The 17,158-nt window shown below is 43.3% G+C and overlaps 1 protein-coding gene across 1 annotated transcript in view; it reads right to left on the reverse strand.

Moving 5' to 3' along the window:
• ppp2r2bb (protein phosphatase 2, regulatory subunit B, beta b) overlaps positions 1-15,700 on the reverse strand; it is a 55,454-nt gene extending 39,754 nt beyond the window's left edge. The window contains exon 1 of the mRNA XM_027023452.2: positions 15,391-15,700. Coding sequence (XP_026879253.1) covers positions 15,391-15,469 — 79 coding nt within the window. The 5' untranslated portion in view covers positions 15,470-15,700. The remainder of the gene's footprint in view (positions 1-15,390) is intronic.
• Between the last annotated feature and the right edge of the window lie 1,458 nt (positions 15,701-17,158).

Raw genomic sequence — 17,158 nt, forward strand, 5'->3', positions numbered from 1 at the left:
AGACACCTCTCCATGCCTCACAAAGTCTTATTAGGAAGAGAGCCAACTCATCTATTTTGGAAAGGGGGGGGGGATTAGAAGAGGAGTGCAGAGTGCCCTCCATGAGAAGCGGCAGCGGCAGACTGGAGAAACAGGCAAAGGTGGAATGAGCACAATCAACGCCACACAGTCACAGGCGACAAGACCAAACAGGGAAAGTGAGAAAACCACCAGGACAAAGACAGCGGGTGCTGGGGGGGATCAGACGTGCAATCACACAATAGCCAAGGACGAGGAAAACACTGAACCAAGGACCGGGTAGAGTCACGGGTGTGTGTGGCTGTGGGGTGGGGGGTGGGTTTTTGTGTGTGGGTAGGTGTGAGAGACCCATGGAGATAAATGCACAGCTCTGGGGGAGCGGATTAAAAGCAGACTGCTCTGGTATGATCTAATAGGTTTTTTAAAGTCATGATGACCACTGCAATTTTGGCTCACATGCCAGGAAAGTGCTTTAAGCCATAAATAGCCAAACTTTAAGAAGTCTACATATTTTCATATCTACATTTTTATGGTTTATGGTTAATATCAGCCATATTTGAATAAGACAAATGTGTTGTCAAGGATGCAAGGTAATCCAACTTTATAAGGGTGATTATGTGCCCTTGGCAGAATACATTGTCTATTGCAACTTGAAAATCAAAAGTATATTGTGTGTGTGCTTTTCTTGCTTTATAGGGTATATATGGATCTTATGGACTAAACTGTGTCCTATCTTTCAACACACACACACACACACACACACACACACACACACACACACACACACACACACGTTGAATTGTAGCCATAGGTTCCAATTTAATTGTTTGCTTTATCAATGCCCTATAGATTTGAGCTGGTCCAACAACTCTAGGTTTAAATACATTATTAGGTCTAGTTAATTGAATAGTGTCTCCCTTTTATCAGTCAGTGGGCCAAATCAACACTGTTCTAATCCTAAAGAGCATATCTACTATAACACTCTCATTACTGTATTCTAATCCTAAAGAGTATCTCTACTATAACACTGTTATAACTGTATTCTAATCCTAAAGAGCATCTCTAATATAACAGTGATTCTAATATTGAACAATGTTATGGGGTAGTGGTGGGATGTTCCATGGAAGGGGAAAACAGGAGCTTCTATTTTCAGGACCATGGACAGTCCCACAATAGCCCATAGGTGGTTTATCTGGTGGTTCATAGCTTGGGCTACGATCTTTAATTTTCTATACATAGATGACACACATGAACATTCTGCTTGAGGGGACAGCTGCAAAGTCAATCTAACTGAAAACAGCCAGCTACCAACGGCATGGAATCCCTTATCAGCAGATACACAATGTGCGTATGAGGCTCAAGTACGACGGGCCAACAGATGCAGTAACTCTTTGATGTCCCTACAAGATGTTCTATGTATTAATAGAGCCATTTTCATTTGCATATGCAAGGCAACATGCAATTTATCACCAATTATTTACTGGACAGTGAAATACAGCAAATCTATAGTCTCATAAGGCAAGTCTTCCAAAGCAAGCCTGTGGCCCTAATTTCCAGGATAAGAGCAGCCAGATTTGTGCCACTCTGAGTTGCATCAGTGTGACTGGTTTTATCACAGGGACTAGATACTCTCCTTTATAGTTGTTATGACAACCACAATAGTGTCTCAATCAGGTACAATTTCACTGTAAATTTGAGTGAGGTTGATGAATTAGGCACAGCGTAGTACGGTATACCAAGAGCTTGCCAATCACAGCAGTCATTATATGATTCGCTAGCAGAATCTGAATGGGGCATGTTTAAAACACAACTTCTCCCACCTTCTGCAAAACAAAAGAGCTGAATCTATTGTAGTGTTGGAACCAGTGCAAGTAGTACCATCACTGGGAACTTAAGACTAGAGTTCAGGTAAACAACGATGTTGAAACCTAGTTAACCTTATAGGATTTAACTGAGATTGTGGATCCACATAATCCTATGCCTGTGAATGCTTTTCAGCAATGTGATTTGTGGGATTAAGCTTGCCGCTGTCCAAGGTGCTGTGTCTACAGTCACCCCAGGGCTCAGTCTTATGAATGAGTTTGGAATTAACTCTCTGCTCCAGCAACACTGGGCCCATCTCCCTTGCAGGGCCCCACTCTGCCCAAAGCACCATATGGCCCTCTCTCAGTAGACCCATCAGTCTTAAACGGTGACCTGTTGTTGTGCCTGGTAACGGCAGCATGGGGAGGGGAGGGGGCACTGGAGCTTGTCCCCGACAGGGCCACGAGGGGGGCTTTCCGGGGATCGGGCAGACGGCTCATGGCGGGAGCTTCCGCACCCCTGCCGGTCCTGCTGAGAGCCAGCAGCCGTCACCATGGTGATGGTGACACACGTCGCGTTCTCTTCCAGCATCAGCCGCTGTTGTTTTCAATATTTAGCATCTTTGATGTGCAAGAGAACATAAAGTCAGGGTCACTCAGTTAAGCCCAGCTGTGTGTATCAGGTTACAAAATCTGGACATTTCTCCCTGGCTTACTGATGAAGCTATTGAACTATTTACAGGTCATTGAATCAATTAATACTGTAGCATTGTCACAAACTACTAACAGCCTAATAGTATTGAACTGACCCTAACAATCTTTAGAGTCAGATATAGACAAGATCATAACCGTATTGGGTGTAGCTCAGTGAGTGGGGCTTTCTCTGCATTCTCTGCATCATGTGTATGTAGCTTTATGAATAACAGCAGCTACATATACTCTGGTACACAGAAATGATGAACCCTTCACATGCAGGCAGCCAACAACACACACGTGCACGCACACACACACACACACACACACACACGGATCTGGCATACCCTAAGCTGCATTCCCACCCATGGCAAAGCTTAGCAGAGGCAGTGAGGCAGAAATAAGACCACCTGGCTTTATCCACAGCTGTCTGTCACTTCCATGCATGCGGCCTTTGACTATCTAGAGCTAGTATTAAAACTCTTACCACACACTGCCACCTCCTGGCTAACCTCAAACATTACATCATTTTCCTGGGCCACAGAACATGTATATTACACAAATAAGATGGTATAACACTCCTGAAATATATATATTACAAAAACAGTTTTTTTTTTAAAGCTTAATTGAACTATATACATAATTAATGGCTATATTTTAGAGGTCAGTCACTAAATCTGAGACTCTTTGCCTCTTCATTGGATATGGTGACATGATGCAGTGGTTTACATTTGGGTAAACAGAAGAAAATAACCACACTGATAAAAACTGATTTTATATGAGTCTGCACCTATTACTTTTTTCATACAGACTCCTTGTAAGATTCTTTTCACACTAAAAAAAATTGATTTTGTACAAAAATTGGAATGGATTGATTTTGTAGAAAAATCATAAAATCAATCCAAAATCACACAACACACATTAGAAGACACAAGCTATTTGTTTACCTCTAACACTAAAAGTGCTGTTTCTTCACCTCTTGGCATCAGTGTGCATAAAAGACATTTTGCACTTGATATGCCACACACACACTATTGTATTACTATAATCTCACACTGTCAGCCTTCACACTGGGCCTTTAATGAGTATCTCAAATGCATCTGCAGGGATATCTACTGTTGTGCTGCTGTATTATGGAAAGTTACTGCCTGACCAAGAAGCAGCTTTATTGTCTAAATATGAATTGGTCTAAAGGGACTACTGTTAGGTGAAAAACTGCTCCCGGATCAGTAGGTGAAAGGCTTTTCTGCCGTTGGGCATTAAACTGTAATAAGCATTGGTGCCCATGCCCATTCCAGGAAACAGAGATGGAAATGAGTCATGAGAAACTACAGCTGTGCACCATGCTGCTATAATAAGAAACACTGACCACTTCTCAGAACCCTGGAGTTTGATGTTCTCTGCTATGTGACGGTGGGGATAAAAGAATATGGACAGATACGTTGTCGTTCAAACCCAAAGCTGTGACACGACTGCTACTAGGGAGCCAACTACAGATGGCAACAGAAGTCCATTTTTATATTCACATGTCATATGGCTTTTTAGCACAACCCAAGGGACATAGCCTTGACAACAGGACCATGCTGTGTAGTACACAGCAGCCTTGATTTCCACAAGACAACATTTCAACATCGGAGGCAAAAATATGCAGTGGCACAGCTGAAATAAATGCCTAAGAGGCATTAACACAGTGAGGCTTAATTAGGCTGCATGTCCTCAGCCGAGATGCCTGCTCTAACACTCCAGATGAGCGAGGCTTTCAAGTAGGCCCTAACCAGCACTCTGAAAGACTGCCAGGCCCGGCTCGAAAAGCTGCGCTGTAATAGTCGCCAACTGGTGAGCGCCCCACCTCCTCCATCAAAGGGCTGGATTCAGCATGAGCTCCTCCGGAACGATGGGCACGCTTTATGCACTTCTGTGCCCCTCCACCCCCTGCTTCCACCCCTCATCGGGCTCCGGATGTACATCTGTGCGCACTCCAATCCCAGTATTCCTCTCCCACTATCCCACTGGGTCCCACTCGACCCACTTCCCGACCCCGCCTGAACTTACGCGGCTTCATCTGGACATAGCTCCACCCCTGCTGCTGCTATTTTCGGGGCTTAAGTGCTCACGCTGCAGCTGAGTGTGTTGGCAGTATGGGTGCACCTTTCCAGGTTTTCCTGATTTTTATTTTGAGATCAAGACTCGATTTGTGTTTATTCTAGAAACCTCTAATCATGTACTATATCGGTTCAGTTCAAAATGGAAATTTTATTTCAGAACAGAAGATTGTAAGGATGCATGTCCTTGAACAAACAAATAGGTTCTATAAAACAGTGTAACTAAGCTGTAAATAATACAATACGATAAGATTCTTTTTTAGGATTCATATTAGGATTCATTTTAGGATTTTTTTTTGTTTTAGGATTCAGCTTTCCATTACAATCTTAGCTGGCAATGGGCTGTCATGAAGAACACACTGTCAGGCACAGGACATAAACCCCCAATGTGAATGTGAACTGCTTAACTGGGAGTGTTCAGTCATCCGTCAGGTCAGTAATACTGAGTAATGCCAAAACCTTGACTGGTTAATCTACCTGTAAGAATTAAGGTTAAGAAACCTTTGATGTAGAGGTAGGGGCCCAGTGACTTAGTCTCCAGACAGCTCAGGGATTACAGGAACACTGAACTAAAGAAACTTAAGAGAGATTCTCTCTTCCTTTTCTCAAATGACAAAGAAAACCTCACACTGAAATGCGACCCAAGTAAAGGCGTAAGTACCAGTGTGACAAAGGCTAAAGGCACACAACTTGGGTCTTGAACTTGGGTCTTAAACATGTGCCCTGACCACCAGATCAAAGAGCCAGCTCCCTGAAATAGCAGCCGGAGCACCCCTAAGACCTGCCTGAAGTGACAATCCCTGTCACATCGCCCTCTTTCCTTCAGGGGGTGACCGTCTCCGTCTGTGCGCTCCACTGGAGCGCACACCTGTCCTTTCATGGGTCCTTTGCACGCCAATCATCTAGGGTTACATCCATGTCCCTCACCAGGGTTCACACACTGGGCATTATACATCACCCTCTCTCCTTCAGGGTGTGACGGTCTCTGTCACCACAACCAGTATTAAGCTTTAATTACCAAAAATAATCTGAAGGTTAGTGGTGAATTGTGAAATGTGCCTTTGCCTAAAGAGTTTTACCAAGCATGGCTAATATACTTGCTATAGGTTTCTTACAGAGCTAACTAACAGCTCACTACCAGTCAGCCAGACAGTGTGTATTGCTGTAGACACAACCAAATCTGATTCATTTTTAGCATGATTTTGCCTTTTTTTTCAAAATATGTCATGAAGTAATATCTGTTAAAAATCTAAGTATAGCACAGAAACAACAACAACAAAGAAATCCCAAAACATACTTGTTGTCTAAGGACCACAAGTAGGAATAGTTATTTTTGCTCACAGACAGCTTCCTGAAGATGTTGTCTTTTTGAGGGAAGTACTAGAAGGTTGAGCTGTGGTGGACCTCGGAGTGGGCCTGTCATGCTGAACACCATTAAACGTGGGGTTGGTGGGATCCAGACTCCAAGAGGCGCTCTCTAGTGTCCTGCCTTCCATCGTAGCGGCCAACCCCCACCAGAACAGCACCAGGAGAGCCCCCCTCCAATTCTTGTCAGCTCAGACAGGGGAAGTCTCTGCTTGGGGATTCAGCTGTCTACAGATACACTTGGAAAATCCATCAATGAACTTGAAGATCAGCATCTCATCAACAAACTAGAACCAAAATGTGGTTTAGGAACATGGCTTGCGTACAGAGACACCTCATCTGCCATCAGTCACTGCTTGATGGGTTCCTGGCATGGGTTTTGCTCATCTCCTAGTCATCACCACTTAATCCCCTTCCAACCCCTTTTACCATCCTTAAGATCAACAGAGAGACACAGAAAGACACACAGGGACATAGCAAAGAAAGGGGAAACATCGCAGCACAGGCTCTGTGGGACGGAAGCTTTTAGGTACTAAAGATTAGCTTTAGATAGAGCCGGCCACAGCGAGGACACTTTAAACAGCATAAACAGCCACGGACTATAGGTTGCAAACATTGGCAGTGCAAGACTGGTGGGGCAAACGTTTCTTTTAAGGTCAAATTATAATGCATTTTCCTTCCCTAATATGACAATATTTCTAAGTGAAAGAGTGAAAGTTATTCAGGCATTGGCAGGATTTGCAGTTTATCCTTTGGGATTTGATTGGATCGTGAAACCATGACGTGATTATTGGTTAATATTTTTTCCCCAGCTGCTTGGAGGCCCCTTGAAGAGGTAGTCAAAAATTGACATAGCTATATATGTGAATTATGGTTATTGTTTGTTGGTCTGGGTGTGCATGCAGTGAATGTGTATGCGTGTGTGAGTGCGTGTGTGCATGTGCGTGTTTGTGTGTGTGTGTGTGTGTGTGTGTGAGAGTGAGTGTGTGTGTGAGAGTAAGTGTGTGCGTGTGTGTGTGTGTGTGTGTGTGCGCATGTGTTTGTGTGTGAGTTTGTGTGTGTGTGTGTGTGTGTGTGTGAGAGAGTGTGTGTGTGAGAGCGCATGTGTGTGTGTGTGTGTGTGTGTGTGTGTGAGAGTAAGTGTGTGTGTGAGAGTAAGTGTGTGTGTGTGTGTGTGCGCACGTGTGTGTGTGTGTGTGTGTGTGTGTGTGTGTGTGTGTGTGAGAGAGTAAGTGTGTGTGTGAGAGCGCGCGCGTGTGTGTGTGTGTGTGTGTGTGTGTGAGAGAGAGAGTAAGTGTGTGTGTGAGAGTAAGTGTGTGTGTGTGTGTGTGTGTGTGTGCATGTGTGTGTGCATGTGTGTGTGTGTGTGTGTGGGTGTGTGTGAGAGAGTAAGTGTGTGTGTGAGAGTAAGTGTGTGTGTGTGTGTGTGTGAGAGAGAGAGAGAGAGAGTGTCAGTCTCAGGCGTTTCTGGTATTTTCCTTGCCAGCTGCCCTGCTCTCCTGCCTGTTTTACAAGCCATTTGAACTGTGAGTCATAGTCACGAGTGTGGAGGGAAGTGCCCAGACTATTTATGCACATACATACACACACACACGCGCACACGCGCACACGCGCACACGCACACACACACAAAACAGAAGAGCCAAGTAGATACGATAATGCTGGGAAGCGATGTGATCATTGTAAAAGCACTATTAGATATGTGACTACTTAGCACATGCCAGGTTTAAAACAACCCAAACATGGCTCAGCAGACAGCCCGCACTGAGAAGCTGGTCAGCCATAGCGAAAAGCACTACTTAATTATTAGGGACTTGCTACACTGCAAAATGCTGAAATGTAGAGTGTGCACAGTGAGCCATAAAGGGTCTATCAATCAGACAGTAGGTCAAAGTCCTACCCATTACTTATCATTACTAATTAATGTAAAGGACTATTGAGACAGTGGCACATCTGTTTGCTACAGTCTGCATTTTAATAAAAATTAATAACAAAAACACACAAAAAACTAGTGCTCTTTTCATGGTAAACATTTTATAAACGTTCCTCTTTTGACATTTTAAAGAACGTACTCTCTACAGCTCTTTCAGCAACTGCTCAGTCATATCTTAGCTGGAAAACCAGCCAGAAGGCACATCCTCATTAGCCGAAGATTAGCACTTAAGACACATGGCAGAAGTGCACACAAACTCCTGTCCCCTCGCCTCCCTTTCCCATTCCACAGAAATAAATCACATCCCCCACAGCTGGTTTCAGGGGGACACATTCTGCCCTCAGCCTCTGCATTGCCAGCAGGACTGCCTGGGCAACCATGTTATCACATCAGCTTCACAGTCAGAGCCTAAAATAAGGACCAGGATGCAGAATTTCCTGCGATAGGTGATCATTTGCACAGCTAAGCGGGAGACTTTGGCAGCCAAACCTCTGTGGCACGTTGTTGGGCGAGATGACATAGTTGGCCAGCTAGACACTGTTAAACTGAGCACAAGCAATAGTAACTGTCATTAAGGATTTGAAGTGTGGACTTAGAGGCCATGATCAAAGACTTGCAGGTCATCCGTTCTCTTTAACCACAAAGTAGGTCAAGTTGTAAAGGTCAACTTATAGATGGTTTAATGAACAGAAAAAGACCTCATCTCCGTTGGTTCAGAAGAACATGAGGAGCCAAGGAATGGATTTTAATTCCCTTTAATTCCCTGCAATTTCCTGCATTTATCAAGCACCATGACTGTCCGTTTTCTGAATCATATTCACAGCAACACAGAACAGGCCCGGGACATTTTTGGTTTCATACTTCAGGAAAGTTGGTAGGTCACGAACTGAACACTAATGGTGGATGGATTGTGTAGCTGTCCTTTTTCCATCTTTGATGTGTCAGGGTTCATGTACGATTAGCTGGGCCAAGATGTTCTCTGAAACAGTTGTTGTGTAAAGCAGCGCCCATCAGGAGAAAAAAATTAGACTTCCTTTTAATCATTAGCATGCCTGATATCTCTAGCTGCCAAAACACTGGTATAACAGTGACTCATAATCCAGCAAATTCAGTATATCTAACTCTCTCTGTTCAACACCCCGCCCCCCCCCCCTCCCCCATTTATCAGCCAGTCCCATGTGTTGGCAGCAGCAGGGTGAACAAAAATATACACGCATGTCTTTCACACGAATCATGTTTTAAGCCCCTGCCCCAAACCTCCCCATGACCTCACATCAGATATCACGGTAAAACATGAAGCACACAATCACTTTGCTTCTGCGTTTCATTCCGTCCAAACCACGGCAGACTGAAACGTTTTCATAAATAACAAAAATATTGAAGGGGAGGCACGTCCCACACGTAGCGGGATCCTAAACGTTCCTGCGCCATCACCTGAGGGGAATGTCATTCTTTATTAAATGACACAACTGGCCTATTTTCTTGCGGGGGCCTAGAGCTGAGCTTACCATGCACACCCGCTAATGGCCGGACTTTCCACAGACCATGTAATTACAGCTCACGCTGGTCTCCTCTGGTTACTTGTTGGGCATTATCGAACACAGAGCAAATGGCTGTTGAATAACATTAAGAGGAAAAAAGCCCTGGATTTAGTCTTCGGCGGTATAACTCAAAACGTTATTATCGCAATACAGCGTTTATGCTATCGCTATCTGCCTTGCAGGCTTTTTAATGGAATGGACTGTCCAGCTAACACCCACTTTGAATTGATGAAAGAGAAGTCAATAGAAACATTTCACAGTAAAGACCATTTTGTAATGTAATGTGTAATGTAATGGATCTTACAGTCTTATACTGAGATATTTGCTTATATTCAAAAAATCACAGGCATTTATAGTACACATTCATTAAAATTGCTAAGTTTTTTTTTTGCTGTGATCATATAACCTTATCTTTAATCATGGAAAAATCATGTGCACATTCATGTGTTCTGTAATTATAGTGCCCTGATTTGAGCAGGGTCTTTTCTACAGGGAGTCTAAACTAAACTCAATCTGGCTGACAGCCCTTACAAAGGAGGAGGGCCCCCTTCATTCAGCAACTGAATTTTCATGAATCTAACTCAGACACCAAGAAGCTCTTTGAATCAATGGGGATTTCAACCAAGAGTGCCTTCTGTTCTTGCTCTAGATGAGTAATGGCACTACCCCATACATTTACATAACTCTATATATGGCTGGAGGCACTGGCATATGCTCCAAGTGTTATCATATGAGAGGCAATTAGGATTAGGACATGCTGGGCTCAGCTGAAGGGGAGGAGCTTATAGAATGGACAGGCGTTCATGATTGGACAGCCAGTACTCCCAGTGGGATGTGGTTCGCAGGTGACTGCTCTGTCCATTTCCTAGAATTGCACCCTTGGGACCTTAGACATACAACTATTCTATTTCAGTCTAAGTCATGCATTCTCAAATTACCCACGCCATTCCTCATAGAAAGAAACATTTTACACATCTAAAAATCATGTCTGGCATGGTTTCACCTTGATCCAAAACAAACAAAGGAATTATCACAGACTAGTGACAAGATTGGGCAGTGGGCAGTGGGCAGTGGCTTCATTGAGGAATCACCTTTGTATCTATGTCCTGCAGTTAGTGAACGCTGATTTCAAACATGGCCCAGAGGGCAAGGAATTACCGCACCAAATGAGCTCAATACCAATGACTCCTTCGTCCATTTAAAACAGCACATCATGTTTCATTTAAAAAAATCAATATCTGTGAGCTTTATTGTTTTATCAGTTGTTCAGAGTTGGTGGAACCAAGTCCAATCATACTGCTATCGACCAACATCTATTTAAAGCCCATTGCCATGTAAAGATAATATAATATAAACTCATCCATTGATCAGCTGGCATCTCACAATGGCAAGTTTATTTTGAACAGCCTTGAACAAAGGCAACGTGGGATCTAAACATGATTTCACCAATTGAACAGCACAAGGATGTTCGTATAACTCACAAAGTTATCCCTTCGGAGCTGCCAGCTAATAACACGAGCGCTGTGGGATTTAACTGGCAAGTCGCTCTGTACTTCCTGTAGCACGTCCCGCTTATGGCAGAGTTCTGAGTGGAGATGCCTCCTCCCGGGCACGATGAGCCGAGTAGAGCCTACCGAACCCTAGCTCAGCCAGGGGGATCTCCCGCATGGACACACATAGCCCCCTGCATTCTCTCGCACCCACTGGGACAGCGGCTGTGTCTCTCTGGTGTGGAATGTTCTGGAATCCATCTTCTGGCATAAACGATGATTGGGGGTTAGGGTTGCGGGGGAAGGTTGGAGGCTCGAGTGATATGTTTTAAAGATAGAAAATGGGTAAAAAAGTATTTTCTGTGTTTCACAAAGTGCTAAAACATTAGAGTAACCAGTTCTGTTTAACAGCTGCGTTTCTGGTTTGTTCAAAACATTTGGCCTACCTTCATTTGTTCTGTGAAATCTGTGTCTGTCCTTTCACTCAGTGGCCTCTTATCCACCTTCTACAATATCCAATTGTCTTTCTTCAGGTTCACTTTGCTTTTGTCCATCATCCTTTGACCTCATTCACTATCATACACCTACACTAACCAAGTGGCACCCTCCACGCCCTCTTCAGCACCTTCTCTCTTTTCTCCATCTCATCTCTCTTACCCTTCACATCTCTGTGTCTTCTCTCTCCCTCTCGCCCCCATCCTCCCTGCGGAGCCTCAGGCCTTTGCCCCGAGATCTCACTGTTGCTGACATAGCTCAAGTGTGCCCGAGAAAAGGACGTCCTGCCATATCTATTTCCATTCATTTATCCCCCTCACCATACCACGGTTCCATACCACATCCACTAACACAAACCTATTCTATGATATGGCCACCCACACCTCACATGACGGTGCTCATTTCGTACAGCACACAAACCCAGGCCAGAATTGAATACGTGTGGATACACCATCAGCTCAATTAGAAATTCCATTGGAGTGCATAGTATGGAGAGTTGCTCTCCACTGCCTTCCTTCAAAGCACCTGTTAGCAGGATGTCTGATATTAATTTCCAAGTAGAGTGCTGGGAAGCCCCTGCCATACCTTGGTTACATATGCCTACCGTTTCAATATCTTTATCCATCTCTGTTAAACATCTGCATCTGTTTTAAACACCTGCTCATGATCAGCGTAAAGACGAACAAGCTTTATGTTAACTGTGATAACATGGTCTATTTAACCTGTCAGCTGTTAACTATTTCTGCAGTAGTTGCGAACAGGCCATGCACAAAGACATGTTGAACTGCAGAAGCACGGCTGCGTAATACCCCTGGGATTCCATGATGGACAACTTGCTTCTTTTATCAGTCTCTCCAATACAAGCTTATCTACCTGGACTCATCAAAGCAAGCCCTCCTATGCCCTTCATTGCTTTCTCTCCATCTATCTCGCCCTCTACTCTCACTCTCGCTTTCTGCTTCTCCCGAAATCCTTCCAGCAAAGAGATCAATGGGTGAATGTTTACACCACTTTAATATCTCTGGTATGTGTTAGCAGCTCCACCGGTGCTCTCTGGGGGCTTGAGGAGAGCCCAACCACTCCGTCTCACTCAACCTCATCACACAGAGGCTCGCAGACGCTCGGCTTGCATTCAAACCAAAGTAGGGCAGAAAGAGGGATTCAAAGCCTTTTAAGAGCCAATCGATCATTCCTGGGTGGGGACAAGAGAAAGAGAAGCATCAGTGGAGGGCTCTGGATAAACGAGTATTCTTAATGGACAAATCACAAGACTCGGGGTGAGGGGAAGGTAAAGGGAGCTGTCAGACCCAATTGTAAACATTAAAAGATTTGTTTGTCTGTTTGGTTTCTTCTTCTGCAAACAAGGAAGGCAGGGAGCAAAATAAATGGAAGCAGAGGTGTTTGCGGGAGGGTGAAAGAGGGCAAGACAGATATTTTGCTGATAGTGTTCCATTATATTCCAGTTCCAGCACACATGCCACAGGGGGTTGTGGGATATTGGATCTGTCTGGCTGGCAGAGGCCATTTCTTGGCAAGTACTCAGGTTTTACTTATGTGAAGACCTAGAGGGCTACCTGTGTCCATTACTGTCCCTAACTGGAACCTGAGCAGCCTGGAAAAGAGAAAAAGAGTGAATGATGTTTCTAACCAGATCGAGTGGAGAATTATGAGGAGCAAAGGTGATTTCATTGGGTTTCAGACGAAAAGCTACAGTTTTCTCCAGCTCCACTTTACCATTCCAAATTGCTCCAAACCAGTTGTGGCTCTGCCCTGTTGCCTCATATTCTCTTTCAGCTTTGCAGCGAATCAATTCAAAAAGACTTTGAAATTCTATAATCACAAGCTGTACTATTAATATTTGATTAGATTCGGAAAAGAACAATTTTCTGACTGAGCTTCCTGCTGTGCAAACATGTTATTTTACTCATGTGTGAGTCATAGCATTATAAGCTGTCCCTGGTGTTTGAGTTACTGCATTCATAGTTCCAGTTTTGATATAGTTCCCCCAGTCATAGGCTTTCATATGTTTGCCTATTAAAAAAACAATACTTTTTCATCAATGTCAATCAAATACTTGCCAGGTTGATGACTACTGAACTCTAATTTAATCAGTCTGTCAAACAGGAACATAATAAGCTTATTGCCAGTATCTTACACAGAATATTGGCCATATATGAACATGTGCCCAAAAGAGCAGTTTTAAGCGTGCCCTCTGTCATATGTGTAGATCAGAGAGACACACATACATACACACATACATACATACATACACACACACACACACACACACACACACACACACACACACACACACTGTGCCTTCAACAGGTAAGCTGCTTGTGCAACAGAATCCATAACCTGGTGACAATAGTGCCCAAGGTGATCAAACCAAACCAGCCAGACTGACCATGTCGTTCTGCACCAAGCATGCCAATCTCCAAACTCTCCACAATAATCACGTTTTCTTACTCCCCAGTACACTAGGGGGTGCTCAAGAGATCGTTTGCCATATTTTGTGGACAGCTAGAATAAACAAATATAGGTCACCTTAATATACAAACCCATGCCATGCATTAAACTTCAGACCTAAAGCATCAGGCGAACCAAATCGTTCTGGTTCTATATGGTATGGTATAATTATAATTACATATAATTAATAATAATTAAACTGAAGTATTGTAGGTCTACTGTTCAGCAATATGGCATACTTGGCAATCTGTTAAACTGGTTTGACAAACTGGTATATATCACTTTGTCTGTATCCAAACAGGATCAAGAAATAGCCTCTGAATATTAACATTACTATAAACACAAGGTTCAACAACTTGCTTATATGTAATTATGTGAGATAGCAGGGAATCCCACTTATATAAAAGATGTTCTGATATAATCATGACCATCCCAATGACACCTCCAAGCAGAAGGAGAGAGAGAGAAAGAGAGAGAGCGAGAGAGAGAGAGAGAGAGAGAGAGAGAGAGAGAGAGAGAGAGAGAGAGAGCATAAAATAAGCAAGATAATACATGTCAGTCATCTTGCTGCAAGTCTGCCAATGTGTCTGGTCCTCCATACTTATATATGTCTCTAGAGGACATTTAACAGCTTTTTGGTCTCTACTGGTCTGTAAGTTAGTTGAATGTACATTAAATAACTTGATCTTAAACAAAAGCTTTACATTTTTAAATGTTTAAAGTAGCCTAAATTCTTGCTATTCTAATTTCTAAATGGTCATGTGCACCTAATCTAGGCCTCTGCATTAGTGGTTCCTGAGGTGTCTGAGAAATGTGTGGCACAGAGCTTCTCCTGTCTATCAGACCACCACTATATGTCCTTCCTGACTTGGAACCACTCCTCTGCCATCATGGAGCAGGGAAATACTGGCTTCACTTAGGTTTACCACAGTACAGAGGACACAGAAGGCAGTCCACTTTTTCTATTGTTACAGTGATTGTTACAGTGGGTGTTAAACATATATATATTTTTTTATAATTGTTCATGGGGTTTTTTTAGATCTGAATTATCCAATATAGAAACAGAAATAGTTTTACCCACATTTGCAAGAGTGATTTTGAAGAGAAGAGAAGAGGCTATATCAGAGAGTGTGACAACCTTACACAGTTCAACACCAGATGACGGAACATTAATAATGTAATGAGGAGGTGGAAAAAACAACGGTCAGATCTTCTGTGACCCCGAAATGATGTTGTAGTTTCAAATGTCAATACAACGATCTCAGTGCTAGTAAAGACTTGGTTTCGTCGGTTCTAGGTAAACATTGTAACGAAAGACTCATTATCTGCGTGGATCAGACCAAAGTATTGTTGTTGGGTTTTTTTGTTTGTTTGTTTGTTTTTTTGCAAATACTTCTTACACAGTGACTAGCTCTTGATCACAGAAACATATTTAGCACACCCGCATACCCAGCTACGTACATAGACTCGTTAAATCCTTACCTTCTGTATGACAGCTGGAGGAAAGGATGGTACTCGGAGGTCTGAAAAGGTAAGGCAAGTACCGGGAGAAGCATTTCATCTTTTTACTGGATCTAGTCTGCGCATCACTCTCTGGTCCACATAGCACTCCGTGCCATTCGCATAGACAGAGATTCGAAGAGAAGTGAGCGACGGTAGATCTGTGCAATTTCAAGGCAGCATCTCTTTAGCCTTGACTTACATAAGCCTGGACCTCCGCTCAAAGCTCTCGCTGCCGAGGTACAGTGGCGACAGACGCGTAACGCCACTGAGGTTAACCATGCTTCTCCGTTCGTCGCCAGCAGGACTCGAAGATGTGTTATTTTGCTTAAGTCTGGTGGGAGGGTTTTACGGGCGAAGGGGGGGGGGGGGGGGGGGGGGGGAGAGTCGCGAGATGGGTATTTTTCAAGGTAGCACCTGCTTCGTCGCTGTTCTCCCACTGGTCGAATTACCGGCTTCTTGTGTTTTCTGTGGAAAGTTTCAGCTCCAAGTGAACATTGTACATCTCGTACGGTAACGCAAACACAAATACCATGTTAGCACATTAAAATGACATACAAGCGACGTTATATGTAGGCTATTAGGGCACGCTGAAGTCTCTAAAATCTAAATAATTTTGTTTCAAATGTAATTTAGGCCTATGCAAACCAAGGCTTTTACTATTTGTGGGAAAAACTAAAAGATCTTAATCAATTATGTTAATTTATCTAGATACGTACAGGCCTTTTTAGTTGAAAAAAAAAAGAGCGGATCCTATGATTCACCCAGCAGAGATGCACATACTATAGGATTAAAGATGATTATCTGCCCTTCAACCCAGTTGTACTTTTTTTCTTCAAATCCAGTGAGCTCGTATGAATTAAACAAGATAAACTGCGTCGCCCAACTCCTTGTTCCTTGATTCAAAGCAACTACAACTCCTTGTTTCACAAAACAAGAATAATGTCAAATGTGTAGATTTCCAGTGGAACATAAAGTGAGATGTCCAGCCATCCGGGACCTCCCCTCAAGCGTAAAACAGTCCGCAGCTCTAAAACAGATTAATGGTCAGTTTGCAGGAAACCCTCAGCCTTGCGATAATGGAGATAAATAGGATATTTTGCATGATAAGGGGCAGCTGGTCTTGGGCCCTCAAGTCTGTTTTTTTTTTTTTTTTTTTGGCAGTACTGTAATAAGTCCCTTAAGCATTTACATTTTATAATGGGAAGAGCAGCATTGATAGCAGGAACCCGAGGTGGTGGGGTGAGAAAAGGGGACATCTGTGTCTACCTCATGCTTTCAGACATCCTGTACCTGCTGTGCTGCTGCACCATAATGAGCTGAACACATGCTGGTTGGTGTGTGTCTCACTCATAAAGGCTTCACATGTGTCTGGTACAGGTGTAGGCCCAGGAATATTTGGAAGGCACATAAATGATGCATAGTACACGCACACTCATGCACACTTGCAATTATACGACGTATTTTGGTTCAGTCTACACAATGTAATAGTGCAGTAGCATTCCTTATTGTGGAAAAAAAAATTAAAGAGCACAGTGTTGATCATGCAATCAAAAACTCATTGCTTGATTCATTGGTCCATGTACGTGTATGTGTGTGAGGGGGTATGCTTTGTAGGTAATGGTTTCAACATCTGAGTGTGGTGCAGACATTAAGTTTACAATGTCTCTAGGACCCACTCTCTCACTCCTCTTCGTTTTCACCTATTGTTAATGCAAGTGGAGTTCTTTGTTCATTCACAAACAGCCAA

The sequence above is a fragment of the Electrophorus electricus genome, chromosome 6 (assembly GCF_013358815.1).
Source record: "Electrophorus electricus isolate fEleEle1 chromosome 6, fEleEle1.pri, whole genome shotgun sequence".
In the NCBI taxonomy this organism is placed as follows: domain Eukaryota; kingdom Metazoa; phylum Chordata; class Actinopteri; order Gymnotiformes; family Gymnotidae; genus Electrophorus; species Electrophorus electricus.